At 40.9% G+C, this 26419-nt stretch overlaps 1 protein-coding gene across 2 annotated transcripts in view; it reads right to left on the bottom strand.

Annotated features, from left to right (window-relative positions):
• Nucleotides 1-26419, bottom strand: part of SLC12A6 (solute carrier family 12 member 6) — a 34584-nt gene that overhangs the window by 2952 nt on the left and 5213 nt on the right. Inside the window, exons 2-22 of one of the 2 annotated variants that reach the window (XM_063301474.1) lie at nt 16823-16867; nt 13381-13475; nt 12732-12863; nt 11872-12018; nt 11238-11292; nt 10752-10882; nt 10292-10533; nt 9785-9999; nt 9379-9537; nt 8873-8971; nt 8090-8147; nt 7060-7234; nt 6839-6957; nt 6666-6764; nt 6275-6394; nt 5931-6035; nt 5554-5722; nt 4187-4382; nt 3927-4096; nt 3683-3839; nt 217-457 (exon numbers count right to left, since the gene is read on the bottom strand). In XM_063301474.1, coding sequence (XP_063157544.1) covers nt 456-457; nt 3683-3839; nt 3927-4096; nt 4187-4382; nt 5554-5722; nt 5931-6035; nt 6275-6394; nt 6666-6764; nt 6839-6957; nt 7060-7234; nt 8090-8147; nt 8873-8971; nt 9379-9537; nt 9785-9999; nt 10292-10533; nt 10752-10882; nt 11238-11292; nt 11872-12018; nt 12732-12863; nt 13381-13475; nt 16823-16867 — 2690 coding nt within the window. In that variant the 3' untranslated portion in view covers nt 217-455. Of the gene's footprint in view, nt 1-216; nt 458-3682; nt 3840-3926; nt 4097-4186; nt 4383-5553; nt 5723-5930; nt 6036-6274; nt 6395-6665; nt 6765-6838; nt 6958-7059; nt 7235-8089; nt 8148-8872; nt 8972-9378; nt 9538-9784; nt 10000-10291; nt 10534-10751; nt 10883-11237; nt 11293-11871; nt 12019-12731; nt 12864-13380; nt 13476-16822; nt 16868-26419 lie in introns of those variants that run through there. The other variant, XM_063301473.1, reaches the window with a different exon arrangement.

Below are 26419 nucleotides of genomic sequence, written 5' to 3'. Positions count from 1 at the left end.
CAGCTGATACTGGAAATCCTTCCAAGCCCTGCTATCTAGCATTCTTCCATTTATTTATTTATTTATTTATTTATCTATCTATCTATCTATCTATCTATCTATCAATCAATCATATTTTTATCACCACTCATCTCCCTCATACGGGGGACTCTGGGCGGTTCCATCACTCAAAACCTTTCCCAGATTTCATTTAGGGCAAATACTGGCACATCTGCATGTATGGATTTCTCTAGGAATATGCATGGCTACAGGCATTCTCTGCAAAATAAGAGTAACCAGCCTATAACTATCTCCTTGAAAGGCAGTATATTTTTTAAAAATCTCTATTTTTGTTCCTCATTCCCATGGTGAAAGAAATCAGTCTGCAACTTGGGGGTAGGCAGTGGGAAACGCTAAAGGAACCAGAAATGAGTATGAGTATGGTTTCCATTAGATATGTCTCTAATCCCTTTTTCCTCTCCCCATAGTATTGTGTCTTCAGCAAAGGATCGTTACCTTGTCGTGGTGCTGGAGCTTGAGCACCTCAATGATGCCATGAGCTAAACCGTGAAGGGCCACCCAAGACGGGAAGGTCATGACAGAGAGGTCAGACTAAATGCGATCCCTGGGGAAGGTAATGGCAACCCACCCCAGTATTCTTGCCATGAAAACTAAATGGATCAGTACAAGCAGAGATATGTCGGTATACCATAGATTAGACCCCCATGTCGGAAGATGGTCAAAATGCTACTGGGGAGGAACAGAGGATGAGCTCAACTAGCCCCAAACGTGATGACGCAGCTAGCTCAAAGCCGAAAGGATGGCTAGCGGCCGACGGTGCTGGTGGTGAACGGCGAATCCGATGTTCTAAGGATCAACACACCATTGGAACCTGGAATGTAAGATCTATGAGCCAGGGCAAATTGGATGTGGGTGAGATGTCAAGATTAAAGATAGACCTTTTGGGCGTCAGTGAACTGAAATGGACTGGAATGGGCCACTTCACATCAAATGACCACCAGATCTACTACTGTGGACAAGAGGACCACAGAAGAAATGGAGTACCCTTCGTAATTAATAGTAAAGTGGCGAAAGCAGTGCTTGGATACAATCCAAAAAATGATAGAATGATCTCAATTCGAGTTCAGGGCAAGCCATCTAATATCACAGTGATCCAAATATACGCCCCAACCACAGGTGCTGAAGAAGCTGAAGTAGAGCAGTTCTATGAGGATCTGCAGCACCTGCTGGACAACACGCCTAAAAGAGATGTTCTTTTGATCACAGGAGACTGGAATGCTAAGGCGGGCAGTCAGATGACACCTGGAATTACAGGTAAGCATGGCCTGGGAGAACAAAACGAAGCAGGACATAGGCTGATAGAATTTTTCCAAGACAACTCACTCTGCAGAACAAACACTCTCTTCCAACAACCTAAGAGACAGCTTTATACATCGACTTCACCAGATGGACAACACCGAAATCAGATTGACTACATCCTTTGCAGCCAAAGGTGGCAGACATCTATACAGTCGGTAAAAACAAGACCTGGAGCTGACTGTAGTTCCGATCACGAACTTCTTATTGCACAATTTAGGATCAGACTAAAGAGATTAGGGAAGACCCACAGATCAGCTAGATATGAGCTCACTAATATTCCTAAGGAATATGCAGTGGAGGTGAAGAATAGATTTAAGGGACTGGACTTAATAGATAGGGTCCCGGAAGAACTATGGACAGAAGTTTGCAAGATTGTTCAGGAGGCGGCAACAAAATACATCCCAAAGAAAGAGAAAACCAAGAAGGCAAAATGGCTGTCTGCTGAGACACTAGAAGTAGCCCAAGAAAGAAGGAAAGCAAAAGGCAACAGTGATAGGGGGAGATATGCCCAATTAAATGCAAAATTCCAGAGGTTAGCCAGAAGAGATAAGGAATTATTTTTAAACAAGCAATGCGTGGAAGTGGAAGAAGACAATAGAATAGGACGGACAAGAGACCTCTTCCAGAAAATTAGAAACATTGGAGGTAAATTCCAGGCAAAAATGGGTATGATCAAAAACAAAGATGGCAAGGACCTAACAGAAGAAGAAGAGATCAAGAAAAGGTGGCAAGAATATACAGAAGACCTGTATAGGAAGGATAACAATATTGGGGATAGCTTTGACAGTGTGGTCAGTGAGCTAGAGCCAGACATCCTGAAGAGTGAGGTTGAATGGGCCTTAAGAAGCATCGCTAATAAAAAGGCAGCAGGAGATGACGGCATCCCAGCTGAACTGTTCAAAATCTTGCAAGATGATGCTGTCAAGGTAATGCATGCTATATGCCAGCAAATTTGGAAAACACAAGAATGGCCATCAGATTGGAAAAAATAAGCTTATATCCCCATACCAAAAAGGGGAAACACAAAAGAATGTTCAAACTATCGAACAGTGGCACTTATTTCACATGCCAGTAAGGTAATGCTCAAGATCCTGCAAGGTAGACTTCAGCAATTCATGGAGCGAGAATTGCCAGATGTACAAGCTGGGTTTAGAAAAGGCAGAGGAACTAGGGACCAAATTGCCAATATCCGCTGGATAATGGAAAAAGCCAGGGAGTTTCAGAAAAACATCTATTTCTGTTTTATTGACTATTCTAAAGCCTTTGACTGTGTGGACCATAACAAATGGTGGCAAGTTCTTAGTGGTATGGGGATACCAAGTCATCTTGTCTGCTTCCTGAAGAATCTGTATAACGACCAAGTAGCAACAGCAAGAACAGACCACGGAACAACGGACTGGTTTAAGATTGGGAAAGGAGTACGGCAGGGCTGTATACTCTCACCCTACCTATTCAACTTGTACGCAGAACACATCATGCGACATGCTGGGCTTGAGGAATCCCAGGCTGGAGTTAAAATCGCTGGAGGAAACATTAACAATCTCAGATATGCAGATGATACCACTTTGATGGCTGAAAGCGAAGAGGAACTGAGGAGCCTTATGATGAAGGTGAAAGAAGAAAGTGCAAAAGCTGGCTTGCAGCTAAACCTCAGAAAAACCAAGATTATGGCAACCAGCTTGATTGATAACTGGCAAATAGAGGGAGAAAATGTAGAAGCAGTGAAAGACTTTGTATTTCTAGGTGCGAAGATTACTGCAGATGCTGACTGCAGTCAGGAAATCAGAAGACGCTTAATCCTTGGGAGAAGAGCAATGACAAATCTTGATAAAATAGTTAAGAGCAGAGACATCACACTGACAACAAAGGTCCGCATAGTTAAAGCAATGGTGTTCCCCATAGTAACATATGGCTGCGAGAGCTGGACCATAACGAAGGCTGAGAGAAGGAAGATAGATGCTTTGGAACTGTGATGTTGGAGGAAACCTCTGAGAGTGCCTTGGACTGCAAGAAGATCAAACCAGTCCATACTCCAGGAAATAAAGCCAGACTGCTCACTTGAGGGAATGACATTCAAGGCAAAACTGAAAGACTTTGGCCACGTAATGAGAAGACAGGACACCCTGGAGAAGATGCTGACGCTAGGAAGAGTGGAAGGCAAAAGGAAGAGGGGCCGACCAAAGGCAAGGTGGATGGATTATATTCTAGAGGTGACGGACTCATCCCTGGGGGAGCTGGGGGTGTTGACGACCGACAGGAAGCTCTGGCGTGGGCTGGTCCATGAAGTCACGAAGAGTCGGAAGCAACTAAGCGAATAAACAACAACAAAATAGTATTGTGTCACTCACCATTTCAACCACTTCCACCTCTGCCTCAATACGGAGGTGATATAGGAAGGTTGCCAGATCCTTCTTCATCTGTATGCTATTGTCCTCCAGCTGGGCTACTGTAAAGATGCGGATTTTGCATTTGCGCCACACCTTTGAAGCAAAAAGAGGGGGACTCAGTAATTCCATCTACCATCTTAATTTCTGCTTGATATCTCAGTAATGCCCATCCATCACCACCTTGTGCTGCTTGAGAAGGAAAGGGAGTAGCATCAGCATCCCTCCATCATGCACAATCCACCAGACATCAATGTTCCCCTCGGGAAAAGGTTCTGCATTGCTAGGGAAAAAAGCCACGTTCTTTGCCACGAGCAAGGCCAGGCGGGCAGCTGTAGTCACACGGACAGTGCCTGGAGAATAGGAAAAGGAACTCATGCAATATGGTTCTGTTGACTCTCATGACCTCTTGCCCCAAATATATCCCCATAGGGAAACCATACCAATAAAAGTCTTCCAAGCACGGGCATCTTCACTCTGACGCCAGGCATTTGGCCAGCCCATCACCACAGTGTTGTGTTTCATACCACCCAGTCCACAGGACTGAATGAGATGGGAGATGCCCTCTCGCACCTTGGCAGCAACCACAATCTGGCAGAAGCCTTTCACACGTTCTGCCTCCATCAGATGTTTGATGGTCTGAAACAACATTAATGTAAAGTTGCTCAAAAGTGATACTGCAAAAAGCTACTCAGCATCCCAGACAGAGAAAGCTTTACTATAGTGTAGACTTATGAGGGTTTACATCTAAAGACTGGTCCTTCAGGCTTGAACATAGTGTGTGGATTGGACAATTCATTAGAAAGGCTGCAGCAGGATCTTGTAAGGGAACTGAGGCTCATTTCTGGAAATGGGATATCTGAATAATTTCATTCTGAAGAAGAGCAAAAATCTATGATACCAACTATTAGATGCTCTTTGTGGATGTTACTAAGTACTACAGTAAAAAATGAATCAATATTTCTCATAGATTGCTCGTCCTGACACAAGCAATCATCCTCTATTTTCCTATTTGGGTTTGGCCAGGCACAACCACAAGACAAAAGAACCTGCTTCAGGTGGAACCAGAGAAATGCATGTTGAGCTTATGATGGCATCATCCAACACCTAAAACTCAGGTTGACAAAACACAATTTCTGGTTTATCCATCATGCCAAAACAAGTATCTGAATCCCATTTCAGGTTACTCTGGCAAGCTAGGAAAACCCTGCTTAACCAAAGCACAACGGGGGGCTGCCTTCCCTACCAACTGCTCTAAGCTATTTTTCCCAACCAGTTTTGAAACCAGAAAACCATACTAAGGAAAGAGAGTAGCAGCAGAGCAGGGGCTAGGTCCCTTCCCTTACATACAACTTTTAGTATAAAATTTAATTCTACTTTAGTTAAATTAGGGTTTGGTTTGTTCTGTTTGATCTGTTCCCCAAAATTAGTTGAAGGATTGTGCACATCAAGTTCTAATAAAGGAACGATTCATAACTCAGTGTGAAGGAAGCATCTGCTTTGTATGCAAAGGAGTCAATCCTCACTATTTCCAGTTAAAAGATTTTAGGTAGCCAGGATGAGAAGGAGACCTTAATTCCTGAACTTTTGGAAAGCACGTGTCAACCAAAGAAGACACATCACCGAGGATGAAATATCAGGTGTTCTCCTACCTTTCTTGTCCCTAATTATCAGAAAACTTTGCTGTATACTGAACTAACTATAGCTGCCCTTTTGTAGGTTCAGGAGGAAGTACTTCTAAACCCAGGGTTAAGCTGCTATTTAATCAGTGGCACCCACTCAGTTGAAATGCACTTCCATGAAATTTCACCTGTTCAGCAGCCAGTGCTTCACTGTAACTCTCCAGGAAGTTTCCCACCATGACGGAGCCTACAATAGTGAGGCCTTTGCCAGCTTTCAGCTGAGAAGCAAAGGTGAGCAGATGTGGATGCTTCACATGCAGATCCTCATCCAACTTTAGCAACACCAGCAGTTGTGGCCTAGGGAGAAAGGAAGCCCAAAATGCACACATAAGTGTTAAAGGAGTAGACGAATTTAGACTTTTTCCCAAAGGCACACAGACGTAAGGGTTTATACTGCAGCAGATAATACATGTAAATCCACATGTGTAAGTGCCCTGCGTTTTCTATGCAGCATTGCCACGTGGTGAGGCAACAAGGGTCCAAAAGCAGTCAGAGGTTTCCCTACCTCCAATTTTTGGTGTGGGGTGGCCCCTCCTCAAGGCGCAGCAAAGCAAAACGGGCTGCACTTAGGGACAAGCCACGGATGCCATCTCCCCACTCCTTCTCAGCCCTGCAAGGGAAAGCACAGTTCAGCCAAACAAGTATGTCATTCTAAGCCTATTCTTTCCAGAATCATTGCAGATAGAGCAGAAATGTATTCAGGTGGTCTTGCAGAACCCAGGTGGATATAATTAGGGTAGGGTAGGGCTAGGATCAGGATTAGGGAAGGAGGGAGTAAATCTTACTACAAGAAATCCTCACTGAGCAGAGGCCACAAGAATGCATCCAGAATGGTTAAGGAACACTCACCCATGATACTCAATATATTTGTAGATCATTCCAGCTATCACCATCGCAATAATTGCATAATACCAGGAGGAGATGAACATGAGCGCCACACAAATGCTCATGCCCATGAAGGAGAGTATCCTACAGGAAGAGAAATTGGGAGGAGAAGGGCACACATAGTTTCCTAAAGACCATGGGAGCTAGAATTCAACCAAAGAGAACTTGTTAGCGACTCTGATCTTAACTGACCCTAGTTGCCCTCTTATATATAATCTGTAGACCAAATTTCTTTTGCACAACTAGGTATGGGAGTTAGGAATCTAAATTCCCCTACCCTCTTCATCTTCTGATGTTTGTATCCACTTATGCTCCCCACCCTCCATTCAACAATTAGGTAGTAGAATGTTCTTACCAATGGTAGTACCGGAAGCGTGGTCTCCAATTAGGGGTGCGTAGTAGAGTTTGTAAGGCGCAGGCTAGGTTGACAAAGAGGTAACACATCAGGAAGAACCTAGAAAAGCAGCTAGTGGTGTCAGCAATGTGTGTTTCCTTGGGACCCCAACCCATGAGAAATATGGCACTTACATGGAGAGAATAGGGGCTACCATGTCCAATGATGCAATAAGGATCCCAAGTTCTGCAATGCCTGCTGTCAGAAGCAAAGCCCAGGTGGGCTCCCCATTAGGTTTACCATGGCCAAAAACCTAAAACGAATGTGTGTGTCAGAGGAGCAGAGAGAATATAATTTAACCCTTAGAAACTTCGTATTTGAAACAAAATACACTTTCGCTGAGTGGCCCACTTACCCGCAGGAAGGGTATAATGTTGTCCTTTGCTATGGCCTGCAGTAGTCGGGGTGCACCTGTGAGGCTCTGCAGCCCAGCTCCACATGTGGAGAAGAATGAACCAATGACAATGACCCAAGGGGATGGCCAGGAGAGTGTACCCACCACCAGGTTCCCCTTCACTGTGTCACCAAATCTATTGGAGAGGCACAAAGAATGAACATTGTAAGTTGAGTGCTTAAGGGTTAATTGTGAGAAGTGCAGGGATCCATCTGATACAAACTGGAGGAAGAAATTGAAAATACATACATACATACATACATACGATCCACACAAATTAATTGTAAAGATCCCTCCAATTTCAATGGAAATAATACAACTCATAGTGTGCACTCCTATATGTAAGAAGAGCCCTGCTGGATCAGGCCCAAAAGCCCATCTAGTCTAGTAACTTCTGTCACACAGTGATCATCCTGAGGAGGATGGAAGGTTGATCACCTTTTTGCACTGTTACTATTTAACAGTTAGTATTTAAAGCAACTTCAAAGGGACTTATTCTCAGCAAACTAGATATACAGTATAATTGCATTCTAATTCTAGATCCCAGCCACAGAACAGAAGCAAAGGAGAATGGTGACCACAATGTGTGTGTGTGTGTGCTTTCAAGTCAGTGCTGACTCCTGGTGACTGCCTGGACTAGTTCCTGGAGTTTCCCTGGCAAAGTTTTTCAGAAGTGGTTTGTCACTGCCTGCTTCCTAGGACTGAGAGAGAGTGACTGGCCCAAAGTCACCCAGCTGGCTTCATGCCTAAGGCAGGACGGTCTCCTAAGGCAGGACAGTCTCCTGGTTTCTAGCCTGATGCCTTCACTACTACACCAAACTGGCTCTAACCACAAATATCCAGCTTAAAAAAGAAGGCTGTATCAAACATTCCAGATGCTGACCACAAAGGAACTTTATAGCCAACACAATCTGAAACCGACATCCAGAAAAATATACAAGCAGTTTCTACTATTGAAAACTGTAGAGAAAGCCAAGGTAGTATTACTTACTTGTCCCTGAGTACAACACCTTCTACACAAGCCCCAAACAGCACCACATTGCTAAGATCTGATGCAGCAAAGAGTCAAAGGTAATTTTGTGCAAAGAACTATGTAGTGAAAAAGAACAGCTGGTCTTCTCTCAGATGCATAAGCTGTGCTCCTTCAAACCACATCTCCTTCCCTTGCTTATTAATCCTAACATGTTACAGCCAGGAATCTTCCAAACAAAGGCAGGGTCCTGGTACTTGTGCAAGATGTACCAGTGGGCTGAAACTGTAAACAGCTCTGATATATTCCCTTGTCAGTAGCTTTGTATCTGTGGATGAGGAAATATAATTTCAAGGCAATGAAATTATATTGCCTTGTGCTTACAGGAATGGCTAATCCTCTCAATGGAGAGAATTCTGGGTTCAATGTGCCCTCCAAACACCTGGGATTTGTTAAAATGGCATACAGTACTGGCATGATTAGATAAAGGAGCTCAAATGCCAGAACATGAGCAATGTATTCTCTTTGGTCAAGAATGAGGAAGGTTGCTCAAGAGGGAGGTGATGGTCTGACAGTTCTCTTTACACAGATATTAGCCCAAAAGAGCAAGTGCAATTGGTTGCTAGTTCTCTACAAGCTCCAGATTCACAAATATATAAACATGACCATGCTTATGTCAAAATGCATCTAAAAGTATGCAAATTAGTCCATATCAATCTTGGTTTCATTTTAAAAAGATTTTAGAAGGGCTGGGATAAAGAAGGCAGGTTGTCTGGAAGTGCTGCCAGCTGCCACAAAGGATACACACAAAGGAGGTGGTGAGAATAGCCAGGATGGTACCGATGGGAATAGATTTCTGGGCATCCTTTAGGTCCCCTGAACGATTTGATCCAGCCATGATTCCTATGAAGACAACACCATTTAATTAATGAGTCAATACATTTCTGGAAAATCAATGTATGTGACTGAATCAAGTAATAATAAGGAATTTTGGTATTTTACAGCTGGCTGGTATTTTATAGAAAAATTTTGGCAAAAGAACCATGGCTCTGATGATATTAAATGTTAATTGAGCAAATGGAGTTGGGTCACTTGGGGAAAAGCAACAATAAATCTGAATTCCACTCTTCTACTGGCTTTTAGTCTGCCCAGAATCAAGCTCCTTTTACCAAAGTTGAGAAACTGCAGTTGAAATCTTCAGGAGTCCAATTTAGGACTCCAAGCTTCAAGCTAACTAATCTACCCCTCTGATGTGGTTTGGTTCTGAAGTCACATTGAACAGACAGCTCAGCAGCAACATAGGCACTTACCAGTGACAGAAGGGAAAAATATGCCCACAAGAAGGGTAAAGGAAGTGGTGATATCAGCCAGCACATATTGCTGATTCAGAGCTCCTCCCACATCAACGGAGTGCAAAGATGGCTTCTCAAGTATTTCACCTTTCGTCAGGTAGTTGCCCCAAAGATTCTCTGCAATTATGGCACCATCATCACCATCATCATCGTCATCATCATCACCATCATCACCCCATACTTTATTCAAGGAACTCTAGGCAATGTAAAAGTGTCCCCCATCCCACTGTCTTCTCAACGATTAGACTGAAAAGTATCCCAAAGAAACTTCAGAGTCATTACTACAATACGATACAACTTGAAGAGCAACACAGAAGAAATAAGAGCATTTTTGCTAGGCAAAGGAAAAAAAACCCCTTCTCACCAGCAATAACACCACTGGCTAGTCCTGGAATTCCTTGGATAACAGTGACATTGTTGTGTTGAAAATACTCATCACAAGAGGCATTGAGGAGCTTGCTATGGTTGCAAAAGCGTCCCCACAGGAATGTGGGTACGGTGAGGTTACCATGCTCCTCGGTCTTGGCACATGTCTTAATATGGTGCTGGGAGAGGGAACGATTCCCCAGCATGCACACACTGAACAGGGAGAGAAGTAAAGATGAGCACATTGATTAGATTTTAAAAGATGACAAGGTACACAAACCAGTTTGAAAATTGTTACACACTACTACCGATGGGAATGGTGAGCTGTAGTTGTGTGTACACACAAACGATATATTCTTGGATTGGGAAGGAAATTCTCAGCCCTTCAACAGGCCATTCTATATTTCCCAACACCTTCAGGGGCAGGATGGTTGGGGAGCCATCATCTTGCAACAGACTTAAAAGGGAGTTTGGTTAGCCATCTCTGAATATGCTAGTAACCTACGGAAAATCAGGAGGTGCAAAGGAGGACTTGATGACACCAGCGTAAATAGCCAGAATGGAGACGATGACGCAGGCGAGGAAAAGAGAGGCAAACTTGTTCACATAACGCACTCCCACAAACACCACCAGCACCATAAGCACCAGGAAGGCAGAGCCATAAACCCGCATGTTGTTCAACATGGCTGCCGGCTCCTTCAGGGGATCATCGCTGTGGAAGATGGCTGCCTTGGGGGCAATGTACATCTGAGAGGAGGCAAGAATGAGTCACACATTACCTTCAGCCTAGTCAGAGGAGTGAAAATAAAAAAGATGTGGAGTTGGCATGATGGTAGGAAGCGACGCTCTGATCAGCAGTCTCCTGCTTCTCAGAGGAGCTATAGCTGAGTGGCAGGACTTACACTTCCCAACTATAACACCTTCTTGTATCTTATGGGTATTCCCATGGGGTACTGAATACCTACCAGGAAGATTTCAATAGCCCCCAAGATGTACATTGAAGCAGCAAAGGTAGTGCCAAGATAGAAGCAGAGTCCTACAGCTCCTCCAAACTCAGGTCCCAGGGCTCGTGAAATCATGAAGTAGGAACCCCCAGCTGCAGAAGGGTGACAAAGAAGCTCATTGCCAACAGAGAGAATATGCAGAGGGGAAATCTTATTATCCCTGCTTTTTACTCATTCTAACCCTCATTTTTCATCAAGACCTCCAAGTGGCTTTCAAAAACAAGCTCAAATTTCAAAAACAGCAAAACAAAATCAGCACATGAAAAACAAATAACCATAGCTGGAGAAAGCATTCCGTACTTTGAGTGCTACCACTAAAACGGACATTTCTCCGTATCAGCTCACCAGACTTTTGAGAGTGAAGCACTCAGGAGGATATCTGAAAATGAGTAGCATCTGAAGGCTGGTACATGTGGGGGAAGTGATTTTTAAAATGCTAGTACTTACCAGGCACAACTCCATTGGTGGCAATGGCACTCATGGAGATGGCTGTTAGCAATGTCTGAGGAGGAGACAAGAAATAGACAGCGGGAATATTTAGGAGACAAATACAGGCAGGCGTAAATACCTACTCTTAGCTTGTAATGTGTTAAGAATCACTGACAGATCTTATAACTTTTGGATCTTATTTTGACAACCCTTGATTTGTTTTTCCATTTAGTTTTACCTACATGCGAATCAAAATTGTGCACATTCTCCTTTAGTTTTTCTTACTACTAATATTATGGGTAGTGAAGATAAAATGCCATGGCGGAAGCATCCTTTCCTTCATAAAGTTGAACAAAACCGTGTTAGTCAGGTGGGAAGACAGACATTTCCAAAAATGCAGCAAGAGGTTAACCAAAGACAGGGAAGAACAGATGTGGAAATAAAAGATCACCACTGATCTCAACACGACAACTGATTATGTCCACAAAGAGCATCATTTTTGTACTGGCATCTCAGCCATGGGGTGCTAAAGTTGGTGCGTGTAATTTCTCCTTCCCTAAGAACAGAAGCTTCCTCCTCCCTCAGTCTTCCTCCATATCAAAGACTGTTGTAACACAGTATAATACAAGATTGATAAGAGAGCGTAACTTACACAACAGCAGCAAATAAGGACAATGGTAAAGGCTTGCAGCACACCAGCTGTACCGACAACCCAAGTAAGACGCAAGAAAAGAATCACTCCAAAGATATTCTGCAGACAGGGTAGGTAGACTCCCATGAATGTGCCCATCTGTGGAGTCTAGGAGAAGAGAGAAAGGACAGGCAGAGTGTTAAGACCAAGCTTCCCAACTTTGCTCTACCAATGTCTCTATACAATGAAACCTTGTCACTTTTCTGTTCCACAGCTCTGTTTCCTTGATCCTGCCTGCTTCTCAAGATTCATTAATTGCAATATCCAGGACAGTCTATTCTCTAAGCTCAAGATAGGTGACAGTGTTTTCCTAGCTGACTCAGTGGTGGTCAAAAAGAATTTAGGTGAATATCAGTGAGTCCACTGGGCATTATCGATTTCAAGGTAATAAAGGTTTCGAGGAAATAAAGACCTACCGAAGTGCAGCTTCTGAGGAAGCTGCAGTTCTCAAAAAGTCTGGGAAGGCACATAAAGCCCATATGTGTGAGGTATATAGAGCAAAATAAAACAAAAATGTTGTATCTCTGGCAAATTGTTAATCTAATTCTATTTCATTTAATTCTCAAAAAGTACATGTAAAAGTCAACAATTCTGAAATATATATACAGTATCTCTTCCAGGCCAAACAAAAAAAATATTTTAGTACTTTTGGAAGAAGCCCAGAGCATGTTTTAGGGAAATCAAATGTTCAGGACAGTAGACTTTTCTAGTTCTGCTATAAACATGAGGGAAAGTATCAGTTCTATCAATCCTGGTCTTAAACACATTTTTTCCCTCATGTCAAGATGCCTCCCATAAACCTTCTTGGTGCCATTCCTCACCTTGGTGATTTTTTTCTTGCCTGGAGGGACATTCTCTGCCTCCTCGTGTTCACGGGCTCCCTGCATCAAGTTGGTGTAGTTGGCCATTCGATTGAGCAGGGAAGACACTTTGGGTCGGGTATCCATCTCCTCCTACCAAGTAGGGCAGAGGACAGTAGACATGAGAACCTATTTCAATGAAAAGTCCCTTTAAGATGGATGAAAAAAAGAAATCAATGGAGTACTGAAAGTGGTGATGAGGAAAGGAAGCTAAAAGAAACAAGAGTAGGCTATAAACAGGCTAGTTAGTCCACAGGCTTATATATTCACATATATGTTTCTTGTTGTGCATCTTCATTACATCTCCCTCAGGCTTTCAGAACTCTCAGCCAACTTGATTGGCCTCCCTATCAAATCTGTTTTTGTAATTACCAGAAGCATCCTTTCAAAAAAGACAGGTGGAAGATTTTCAACATGTACAATTCAGAGTCGCTGCACTTTTTCTATGGACTTGGAAGAGCACAGAAACTTGAATGAATTGGAAAGGTCTTTCCCATAAATAATACTAAAGGGAACAAGGAGGAAGGAATACAGACATAGACTGATATGGAAAGTATGAGGTGGGAGTGGGAAAAAAAGGTGACCCAAAAGCAATGAGTAGTGATCCCACCTCAAAGAGTGCCAAATTCTTGTCAAAGAATTCATCACCATCTTCATAGTTGATATTGTTGAGAAAGGTATGCTGATCCTTCTTGTGTCCAGGATCTGCAGCAGGGAAGAGAAAGTATGGCTCAAGGGAAAGGAAAGAATAGCCCACAATTTTTTGCCAATCTGGCAAAAAACTAATGTTTCTCCAGCTCTGGACACTGGAGTTCTATCTGTATAGGAACAACAAGGATAAATCTTTGCTGGAGGACCAGTAGCCACTTGCCTGTTCAGCTGTTAAAAATAATTATCTCCTAGGAGCCAATTTCTATTATTTCTAGGGAAGAGAACTGTCATAAAGAACAGGCAGGGAGCATTCAGAAAGAAGAAATAAGGGGGAGAAAGCATAAACTAAATTTGCCAATCTAGACAAAAAGAAGAGAACATCAAAGTCTGGGAAATTCAAATTCTGAACAACCAATCAGGAGCAAGAAGACTTTCCCCCTTTCTCAGGTGAGCTTTTAAAAGGAAAGGGAACCTGGTCTATTTTGCCTTTATCTTCCATCACAGAAGAAGGGGGCTTTTGGAATTTAAATTCAGGTGGCTCCTGCCCAGTAAGAATCAACTGCCTCAATCCCGGAATGAGGACTCAAGAATCAGAAGAAATTACTTATCTAGGAGAAGATGTGGAGCTGGATGCCATTAGAATTTTCTGTTCATCTATATTATAGATTATTCTGAGTTCTTGCTACTATTTTATTCTATCTGTATCTATGCATTCATGTGTAAGGCTTGCTGCTAACAAGAATCTGAATTTCCTCCTTTCCTTCCCCATTGTCCTTTTAACGGTAAACAGTTCCCCTAATATTAATCTCCATTATAAATAATTTGTATTTTTTTTCTGAAATCAGTAATCTCATTCTAACAAGGAATTTAGCTTACAGTACATCCTAGCTACTTGGTTAGCTACAGAAGAGCAAGAACACTTGTCTCCTTTGGAATAAAGGAACAGAGAGGAAATTTCTCTGTAAATGGGGTGGTGGCAATGACAGATAGACCCCTTCACCCCACAAGGCTGTAAGGATTGTGAGGCTTAGGGACCACCACTTGAAAGAGCCAGAGGAGCTAACCCACCACATTTCAGAGTTGAGTATGCAGGTGTCCCATTACATAATGCCAGGAATCTGTCTAGCCAATGTTGCTGTCCAATGCACACTTGTTTTTTTTTTTCGAGGACTCCCTAACATCACCCAGCTCTTCTTTTCTGGAGCTTCTGGAAGAATGGACTGAAAGAGAGGCAGCCATGTTCTAAAACCTTATCTGCAGGGTTCTGTGACATCATTCTTTAATTTTAAATTCATCACCAAGAAACTGGTAACAGGCTTCATAGCTATAGCTGGTTTATTAATTAATGTGGTAGGCCCCTGAAAGTGGTTCATATTTAGTTTTCAAGGATGCAGAATGTGCCAAAATTCTCCTGTAAAAGTCTTAATGATTAAAATTCCTCTTGGGTGAAAATCTAACATCAACCTTGAGGGAGGGAGAGGTTCTTAAAAGTCAGATCAGTAGACAGTTCTAAGAAAGTGCTGTTTCTTTAAAAATCTATTTATAGACCTTTTTACAATTTTACCATACTTTCTATATTTTTATAGACTTTTATCCACAGCCATGAAGGCTAGAAAAACAGAACAACTATCTTGGGAAATAAAGCATTTTAAGTGAAGACACTCTAAAATTACTTATTGGTGGAGTATATTCCAAAACAATCAGATTGCTGCCTTTTTCAAGAGGAAATTCCAAAAGTCCCAGCCTCTTCTTATATGCTAAACTAATAAGTGTCTTTAGCTCATCCAAACAGAAGGTTGAAACCTTCTACCCACTTCCCAAACATTAGCTTATGTCAGTTTCTCGACTCCATGTATACATCAACACACATTATACACACCATTTGAGAGAAAAATCTCTCCTCATTCATATCTCTGCCTCAGAACAGACAGATCAGCAAGAAGATACTGGTTATGGCTGGTGGTCTTCTAACAGAAGCAAATTACAAATTATAGACACACACTTGGTCCTCAGCAGCATTTATTGCTGGGACCTCCTCCATAGGTTTGAGACATGGAATTTGGGTATCTGCCTGAGCTGGATTTGACATCCCACCCTGTTTCTCTCAGCCTTCAGAACAAAGGGAATAATAAAGCTAAGATGATGATGGTTTCTCTATTCTGCTCGTATAGGTGCAATTGGCCAGCTATATACAGGAAAGGGAAAACAGATGAGCTGAACTTATTTTAGGGAGGTATAGAATTCAATGTTCCAGATGCTACCAGAATATGCAGAACCTACTAAATGCAGTACTGACAGGAAGCTCTGGCGTGGGCTGGTCCATGAAGTCACAGAGAGTCGGAAGCAACTAAACGAATAAACAACAACTAAATGCAGTAGGAATGAGCTTTCTTTGAATTGTTATCCTAAAGTAACAACCCCAGTGTACTGGAACAAACAGTTCCAGGCTATTTTGGTGATATAGTTTTGCTGATTCTGTATCTAAGGAACCCTACAAACACTCACTTTGACAGAGATAACCATCTGCTACTGTTTACCCAGTCAGTTTTCCCAGACTGAAGATGTAAGAGTCCTTGATCTTTCAAAAGCATGTTGATCCCGTTTCAACAACCCCAGATCTCTGACACCCATCCTGATATAAAAAAGCAAAATTGAGTTCACATTACCTGTGATAACCTATAGAACAGCTGAATATTTTTCCACTGGTCTAAGTTCTTCCTTGCAGAAAGAATGGCATTCTCAGTGGTGCCTACCTTGAACACTATATTGACTCTGTATTGTTTTTAATGATGGTTTTATACTTAACTGTATGCTTGATGGGGCCTTGTAAATTGAATAAATAAATAGGGAGAGATAAAGCTACTTTGTGCTGAAATGAAGTCAAGTTGAATCCAAAAGTTACAAAAATAAATCAGGAAGAAGCATTTCTGTATTTTCACACAGGCTAAAGCAGAAGTGAAGATAATCCAGAAAAGGAATTCATCATCTTGTTGTCTTTAGATAAAATATACTACTTATATCACTATGACCATTCTCTTTTCATGCGAATTTAATCCACGCAGCTAAGAGGTTGCACTGCTCCTTCAGAGAATATAGTCAACCAGGAAAACAGACATTTATAAACACATCTACTAAAGAGCAGCATCTCATTACGGAAAATTTATGACTTCTGTTGGTGATGACTGCACGCCTAATTTTATTAGATATCTTTCTCTCAGACACAAAAACACATATACACTCCTACCCACACACACACTAAGCTTCCCTCTGCCCACTCATACAGCTGCAGACAACAGGGATGTGTGCTCTCATACCCACACATAAGCTGATCTGTTAATAACAGGATAACATACATTTACCATAAACACACACACACACAAAAGTCCTCTGCAATACTGTACCTAAGAGCTGACACTGTTCCCCTGTGATGGAAGTTTGACTCACATCTGAAAAATCAAGCAGAATATGGGAAAGAAAATGAATTGCAAAAGAAAGAAAATGGGAGAATAAAATGAATTGCTCTGTTCCCAGACTTTCCCGGCTTTCTTTAAAAGATACTTTCTCCTTTCCCTCAACAACCATAACCAACATAACAAAAAGCATGAAGTAACCCATCAGAGAGTCCTACCCTGTGATTTAAAACCAATAGCTGCAAATCATGGAACAAAGAACCAAGACTAGAAGTCTTTCAGCCACCATACAGAACTACTTTTCTCCTTTTCCACCCACACACAACTGATGTCACACTGTAATCCAAGGGGCCAGGGAGACAGCAGATGGGGAGCGTTACAATGAGAGTGTAAAACAAAAGGCTCCTGGAAGAATGATTCCTTTCTTTCTATACCCCTCTCTGGCTTATTCATAGTTACGGTGCCTGAACCTAAGTAGTCAGATATCAAAGAATAGAACTGCTTTTCTCAGTGGCCCTCCAAATATTGCTGAACTTCAACATTCTTTAGAACAGGCCATCCTGAATACAGCTAATGGAAGCTGCATTTCAGTTATGTCTGGATGATCACATGTTGCCCATCCTTGTACTCTGTGACTTCCTGATGGATCATGACTATAAACCAGTGGATGAGAGAGGCGTATGTGGGGGACCAAAGAGGGATGCTGGTCTCTTGCAAGATTATTAGACTGGAAATGCGAAAAATGCACTAACCCTTTTTTTTTTTTTACTTCCAGATTTTAAGCAATATTTAATTGCTTAGAAATACATGACTTCACATAGAAATAGACACAGTGCTATGCAAACATAAACAATTACAGTAAGAAATATAAATTGCCTAATAACTGCTTTGTTCTTGAATTTTATCTATGTTGCCCATGAGAAAGAAGATGACCTCTCTTCTTGCCTTCTCATTTAATCAATGCAGCTGATATGGCCATGGTTCAAGATCAATTTCCTGTTTTTTTGTTTTTAACTTTCCCTTGAAAGATTTTTATGGTGTGCCATGCCAACTTCTTTTTCCACTACCACTGACTTGCCTGGCATCAGAATTACGTAAGATCTGTTTGTCTTAAGTGCATTCCGATATAATTAAGGTCTTAGCCTAAAGGTCCATCACTAAAACTACAGAGCTAAGATCTAATCATGTACAAGTCTCCTAAAATAAAATCTGTTCAACAAGGCTGTTTAAAAAAATACAAATTAAAAATAATACAGAAATAAAAGGAAGGAGATCAGGAGTTGTATAGTATACTATCAGGTCAGATAAAGGATTCCTACATTATGTACTGTATGAAGATCAGGCAGCTGGGTTAAACTGGTAAGTCACTTTAGGATACTTCGTTTATACAGACTGGTTAAAGTGTTTATATAACAGTCTGATTAAAGTGTTTTGCAAACAGCAGGACAAAACAATTAATTAAACAATTGGAAAAGCTTTAAGAACAGCAAATCCTGGAACTTTCTTCAAAGGAAGCTTGCCAAGGCCATTCATTGGTAGCTTTTAAGAATTTGGTCACGTGCCATTTCAAAATCTTTTTTTTTTTAATGTTACATTACTATTACTGCAGTTTTGACTTCACAGATGTTGTTGGTTTTGTTCTTTTGAGGGTTAAAATTGCTCACTATTTTCATTACATTTTCATTTTATTGAATATTAAAATATGTCTTGTGAGCCTGGTTATATGTAAAAGATGTCAGTGAATATAATAAAAATCAAATGACAGTAACCAAAACAATTTCAGTAAAATCTTGGTTTAACATACCTTTGATAGAACAAATGTTAATCCAGACTTCATTGCCATTTATTTATTTATTTATCATATTTTTATCACTGCCCATCTCCCTCATAAGGGGGACTCTGGGCGGTTTAACAGACTATTGTGTGTTAAATCAAGTGTTTGTTGCTTAAATTAAGTTTTACTACAAATGATATCATTTATATAAGTTAATTGATGAAGATGACATAAATTCAGCCTCAGGGATTTGATGGACACCTTTCCTCAAATTGTCTGTTAAAGTGAGGTTTTACTGTACAACTTTTTTTTTAAGGCTAGGGAAAGAGAAAAGGATTTGGGTTATTTTCTTCAAAGTGAAGACACATTCATGAGTAAGTTCTGCAGAACTGCTGAGACTGTTCCATGCAGCAAGAATAGGCAGTGATGAGAACAGTTGTGCAGATTGTGCAGACTGAAGGCCATGCATCTAGCAGGCCAACAGCATTAACCAAACGCATAAGAAATCTCAAGGCTCGTAAGAGAGCATGTGGAGAAGGCCAAAATAGTCAACAAATCATTTGAAAAAGAAGAGACTAGTTGATGAGGGATCAAACCAAGATAATTCATATACATTCACAAACCCATCTTCATTTGCTAAAATGTAGACTTTTGTTGAAATTTGAAACAGAGGAAGAACAGGTTAAAGAATTTATGAAAAAGTAGGCTAAGAATTTCGGTTATAATATACAGATGGATCAATGGGAAAATATGTGGTTAAAAGGGTTGAAATTTATATTCTGTTATGATCTTAAAGAGAATTTTTATAAAATGATGTATCATTGGTACGTGATGCCAGAGAAATTACCTAGAATGTATAAAGGCATTTCAAATGTATGTTGAAAATGTGAACAATATAAAGGGACATTTTATCATGCTTGGTGGACATGTAAAAAAGCTAAAAAAATTTGGATTCAAATACATACATTGATAGAGAGGATTTTAAAGATTAATATTCAGTGGAAGCCAGAACTTTTCCTTTTAGGATTGATGGCTAAACGATTAGAAAAAGGCTATGGAAGATTATTTCAATATATGATTGCTGCAATGAGAATACTATACGCACAAAGATGGAAAGATTCGGCATTACCCACCATGGAGGAATGGTTGGTGAAATTGACGGAAAATGCTGAGATGGACAAACTGACTTCTTTGATTAGAGAAATGACAATAATTTATTGGTGACTGGAAACCCCTTATCGTCTTTTTGCATAAAAATGAAAAAAATGAACTTGTGATTTATGGTTTTGATGATTAGACAGGATGGATTATAGAAAGAAGAGTGTTATGTTGTAACTTTAGAGAGACAGGCTAAAATATAATTGTACTTATAACTGCTGTGAAGAATGTCAGAAGCTACTTTATATATTTCTTCATATCTTTCTTTTTTCCTACTTTCTTCTATCTTTTTTTCTCTTATTGCACTTTTAGCTTTTTCTATTATTTCTCTCTTTTCTCTTCATTTTCTCTGTTCTATTTTAGTTTATATTAGTTCTTATTACTGCTGTTAAAACTTTCAATAAATATATATATATATATATATATATATATATATATATATATATATATATATATATAAGGTAAAGGTAAAGGTTTCCCTTGACGTAAAGTCCAGTCGAGTCCGACTCTAGGGGGCGGTGCTCATCTCCGTTTCTAAGCCTTGGAGCCGGTGTTGTCATAGACACTTCCGGGTCATGTGGCCAGCATGACTCACGGAACGCCGTTACCTTCCCGCCGAAGCGGTACCAATTAATCTACTCACATTTGCATGTTTTCGAACTGCTTGGTGTGCAGGAGCTGGGATTAACAACGGGAGCTCACCCCGCCGCGCGGTTTCGAACCGCCGACCTTCCGATCGACAGCTCAGCGGTTTAACCCGCAGCGCCACCGCGTCCCCTATATATATATATATATATATATATATATATATATATATATATATAAATAAAAATAAACCCATCTTCATGTCTGTTAAACACTCTAGCCTTGGCATTCTTGACCTGTTAGCACAGTTTGGTTCTGCACATCAAAAACATCTGAAGTTTGTTGAGTCTGCCCATAATTATTTCTGCTCATTGTCTTGGCAAAGGAATTCAAAGTGCTGAGGATAAATAGAGATTATATGGGATTTTAGTATTTCTAACAAGGAAGGTGCCTGGTTACACATTAAATTTAACTTAAAATAAGTTTCTGGGTCACGGTGTGTGTATGTGTGTTTCTTCATCACCAACAGGAAAATGAAATCTATACAGAAGGTTGCATTTCTGGAGATCATAGAAAAGATTTGATTTAGGATTATTACACTGAGGGCTTAAACAGATTACTCAGCCTAAGAGACTTAATCTTAATAGGCTTCTTATTGTACTTCAGCTTCTCTTCTGAACACAGCATCTTAGACCCAGTGGTGTGAAGACAGGGAAGGCAGTAGTTTCGGAGTCTGCAGGCACAGAGGCCCACTAGTTACTCTTTGTCACCCACTTCTTGTCTCACACCTACAACAGACTGATTGCACAGAGTAGGGCTACCACAAGTGGGCCGCAAAAATCCAGCAGCCTGAACTGGAAGCAGAGTCCTTAAAGAACCTGACAGCTTCCCTGGCAATTGCTGTTAAGAAACTCTTTTTTGCTCTCCCCTTTGCTGCCTGTGGAAGAACGAGGGGATAGAGAATAGACATACTGCAAAGAGAATAATTTTTCCCCAGTCAGTATCCAGATTTTTATAGCCCAGATATGGTACAGCTAAGAGACAAAGACTTTCAGGCCACATAGGAATCTTCTGAGGGAAAGAGGTATGCACGCAGGAAGTCACGCAGGAAGAGAGAAATGATATTTTGGGTGACTGAGAAGGTAATGCACATATTAAGCTTCATTTAGGTTAACAGCTGCGGCTCAGAATACTGTGCAACAGACCTATCTGGTTAGTTTATGCTTCATGCTTACCACTCTGATATGTGTATTTTCTCTGCATTTCCTCCATATAATTAATGGTTCACATAGAAGAAATGCCATGGGGTAAACTTGATTTCCATTCTTTCTGATGAATGCTATGAAACATTCTCCAGGTTACTTCTTCTTATTTACCCTTTCTTAAAGAAATCAACTTATAAATTAATTTGTTCTGGGTTATTAGACTTTGTTCTTTCCAAATATGAAGGAAACCCAAGAATCCATACCTCTCATTACAGCATAGGAGTCTTGCTTCAAAGAGCTCAAAACCTTACGGGAACTTATGGGAAATACTAGGGAATGTCATTGGGTAAGTCTACATTTTCTAGCTGCTGTTCCCTATCTGAAAAATGGAAGTAACAGTGAATTCTATTACTGACTATTGGGAAGAAGAACAAGACCATGACAAAACTAATAACCTCCTGGACAAAACAACCACAACCGTAATAAATACAGTTAAATTGTTGTTATTTACAATTTTCCTTTCACTTAAGTGGGCAATTCCTTTCCCCTGCTTTCCCATACAGAACATAAGAGAATTTTGGCTAGTGCCAGCATCAAGGAAGCTTTAAGATGACATATAAAAAGTAATTTTAATTCAGATAATTGGAACACTAGTGAACAACGGTCTGACAAAAAAATAATAATTTAACAAACTCAAGGTCATGCTGAGTAACAGTATAGCAACGTGACAATAAGCTACCCAGGCCAAATCACATCAAGCAATCGAGTGCAGACAAAGACACACACACACACACACAGGCAAGCAAAGAGAATGAAAAAAACAAAAACACCTTCATCCAAATAAAAAAATATAACTAAGGTCAGTTTAAGAAAGCCCTGGACTTACAGAATTAGGGGGAAAACTTTAGAGAGGAGACCTTATCTTGAGGGAATCCAAACGAAAAACATAATGAGAATTTATCATATTGGATGAGCATGGCATACTGGCTGTTGGAATGGGGTGGGAATATAAATAGAATAGATTATGATTGGAGAGGGTGTATTACACTGGGAAGACTCTGAAGATGATCAAACAACTGTTCAACTTTTCTAAACAATCCAAGAATGAAAATACTGGCAAACACTGCAACCCAGAGGACAGTATAAGGAGAACAAGGTAACGATCAACCCATTCAAGAAGGAAAAAGTGTGTGGTGTAGATTAGCCATTTTAATCACCAATAGAGTGGAGCCATAGCAGAACTACCTGTAGTGTTTGTGAGTGGAATAAGCATGATGCTAGTAGGATGGAGCATAGAGAAAGTGATGAGGACATTCTGAGCCAGAGTCGTTACGTCAGGTGGCATGCAAGTTTAACTTATTCATTATTAGCAGTGTTAGTACTAGTGTTTTATCTTAAACGTCTGATTCTGAGTTTAATATCCAAAAATCATGGCCCGGAAAAACAATGAGCAGCTCTGTGTGTGCGTGTGGGGTCTCAAGACACAGCACTCTGTTACTCCGATCCTAAATTAATATGTTCAAGAGAACTTGGCACCACAGGCTATCATTCTTCCCATTGTTCTAGACTCACTCGCTATCTAAGGGCTGAAACAGAAGAGGAATCCAGGGTATGTATGTCGCTATAATTTCCTCCCAAGAAGAGGAAACAGGACACCTAGCCCCCATCCTCATTAAGCTCTAATCACTGGATTATAGTTTTGTCCCACTTCAGTGACTTGCCTCAGACGGCTAGTTACTGTTTGACTGAAGGTCACGCTTCAGGAATGTTAGCGAGAAGGCGATTAATGGATTAAACAAAGCCAGAGGAGAGAGCTGAGGACTGGGGGAAAAAAGAGCTATCAAGGGCGCCACTAGGAAGAAAGGCGGTGAGGGGAAAGCAGAGGAGACAAGAGGGCTTTCTCCCTACTAGAAGGTAGTAGACCATGCGGCTCTTACTAGCAGATGAGTCTAATGAAGCCGGTTAAACATTACCAGGCCTCAAGAGAAAAGTTAGGGGAGGAAAGCAAACCGTGATTAAGTGGAAAGAAACTAGGCAATTTAACTTGCTTACCTGGCCTGGCAGTTTCATTAGGATCCCAGATCAGCCCTGGACTGCTTCTTGCCTGCCCATCCTCCTCTGGCTTCCCCTCTTCATCATCTTCTACCTTGGTTACAGTGAACTGAGGCATGTTCAAGTCAAAACTTTCTTCTAGGCCAGGAAACAAAGAACTGAAAGTGTCGGTGGATCAGGTGACAGGCAGCCCCGGGGAATGGGCGGGATAGGGTGTGGGCATGCAGTGCGAGGGAGACACACCTCTACGGGTACATGTGCGTGTTCATGTGCATGCATGCGAAGAAAGGTATTTACAGCCCTGCTACTAAGAGGATTTACTCTCTTTGCATATACTGCTGTGCTGCTGTAATATGCATGCACTTTACATCAGAGCAGCAGTACGCAACAGCTTGCTTTCTACCAAGAATTAAATGCAGGCTGCTAACGGGCACAAAGTCTAGTTAATAATTGTCTGGCATTCTTAAAGAAAAAAACTGTCACTAACTTTAAGATGCAAAGAATAATTAAAAGCTATAATGCAAGGAGCAAGGCTGACCAAAAGGTGGCCCTACTAGCTGTGCCTGTAGGACAAGCAATGTGTTCTGCAAAAGAAACCAAAGCAAAGCAAAGCGACGCCAATCAGAAGATGGTCCAGTCTTGGCAAGATGCCTTTCCCTGAAGCCATAACATGACTCAAAGCGTCTATGGCTGCACAGGGACAACTGTGCGTGGAGGAACCCGTGCTTCAATTTTCCCTTAGGAGGTTTTTTAAAAATGTACAGGTTAAGTGCAGTAGTTGGAACTTAGGCAGAACTGTTGTCCAGCTGAGATTTAATCCTGCTTTGGGTTGCAGAAATAAGGCTGGCAAGCAGAGTGGGTGTCTGTGTTGCCATGTTCAAAAAAGAAGTAGGATTAAGTTATTTGGGAGTCGCTGGGGAGGAAGAGAAAACTGGGAGTCGGAACTCAAAGGTACTGCCCCCGTTTAGTAAGCATGGAGAGAGAGAAAAACCCGAAATAACAAAACTGGTGATCGTGACTAATTCTCCACATTGTTTGTTAGGTTAATTCTGACTATTCTCAAGTCGTCTGTTAAAACCCATAGCTAAAATCCATTTTTAGGTAGTCTTTCCTCCACAACTGGCTCTATCAAAGATCCCAAACCCCTTTCAGAAAAGACTCTGTATCTTCTCTGCTACTTACTACTGCACTTACTACTCTGAACACCCACTTACTAAAAACTCCAGTGGGTGAAAACAATACACGCGGGTTGAGCTAATATAGAACAATCTTAGCCCAACCCACCTCACAGGGTTGTTGTTGTTGTGGGGAAAACAGGAGGAGGGAGGAGTATTAGGTATGTTCGCCACCTTGAGTTATTTATAAAAATAATAAAGGTGGCATAAAAATATATATTGAAAAAAAACCTCCCAGTTCTGCTTCCAGCAATCTTAGACATGCTGTTTATACCATCAGTATGACAAGATTACAGATAGGGGCATAGCCAATTTAATTGTCTGGACCAACAAAAGCAGTAAAATAGTGATGTCTATAAAACTCTTTCACACATTATTTTTCATCTAAGACATTTCTCTGTTCCTATACAGTTGTTCACCAACTACATCAGTATCAGCCCTTCAGGGTAGATCAGACTAGGAAACCAAAGTTACGAATGCTAATGATACTACTTTGATCTTTTATCTGACAGCTGTCTTGGTTGTGGCTCTTCTCCTGTTCCTCAAGGTTATTCTTACTTCCTATTACAATCAGGCACAGAGAACCACAGCATCAAAGAAGTTCCAAAATCTTTAGTGTGCCCAGTGACTACTGCCTCTCAATCAAGATTTAGAAGCTAATGTTCACAGGCTGCAATTAAAAATTAAATCACAGTTAAAAAGCAACGATCTTGCACTAATATCTTATCTGATTGCATCTGAATGTTAACACGGTCAGAATTTCGTTTGAAACACACCTTCTTTCTATAGCACACCTTAGTATAGTCACAGCACACTTGGCATAGTATAAATAAATAAAACAGATCTCTGCCCCAAGAGACCTATACCCTAAAATTAATACAGCAGATACAGCACAAAATTAACCAGTGGAATTCATTAGCAAAAGAAGTGATGATGTTACTAATTTTATAATGGGACTAGATAAATACATGAAAGACAAGTTGGGGAAAACATGCTTTCAGATACTAGCTGTAGGGAAACAACAGCTGGAGACAAATATGCCTCCATCTCCTGTTTGGGAGCACGCTGATTGGCCACCATGAGAAGCAAAATGTGGGCCTAAGATGGGCTTTGTGCTAACACAGACAGGATATTCTTATATTCTTAACAGAACATAAGAAAAGAAGTGGAAATGAAATCATTAACAAATTGACATGTGTATCACCAAAGTAAATCAGTCCTTCAGGTTGTACTTGATACTTTAACATCACACCTATATTAGAGAGAATATCTAGCTATTCAACACAAAGGTTCATTCTGAGTCAAGAATTGTTAATGAAGAATTGTTAATGAATGCAATTCAGCAGCAAGACTTACTATATAACCTGGAAGTCTTGTTACCATATATTTATTCAGAGTAGGGCCTCTTTACATGCAAAGCAGCAGGTATCTGGGGTGCCTCCAAATATAGGCTCTTTCATTATTATAGTCATGTGAGCATTCCATTATTATGAAAGACAGCATGTTTCCCATTCTTGTACAACTAAAACGTGATAAAAGATCAGAGACTCTCAGCAGAACGGAAGGAAAAAAATCATCACGAAAAAGCAGAAAATGGTCCTTAATCAAACGGAGGGCTTGCTTGGAAGCAATGGTTCCC

Source organism: Candoia aspera, chromosome 4, assembly GCF_035149785.1.
Source record: "Candoia aspera isolate rCanAsp1 chromosome 4, rCanAsp1.hap2, whole genome shotgun sequence".
In the NCBI taxonomy this organism is placed as follows: domain Eukaryota; kingdom Metazoa; phylum Chordata; class Lepidosauria; order Squamata; family Boidae; genus Candoia; species Candoia aspera.
The sequence above is the reverse complement of the archived record's forward strand: the minus strand, read 5'-3'. Positions and strand labels throughout refer to the sequence as shown.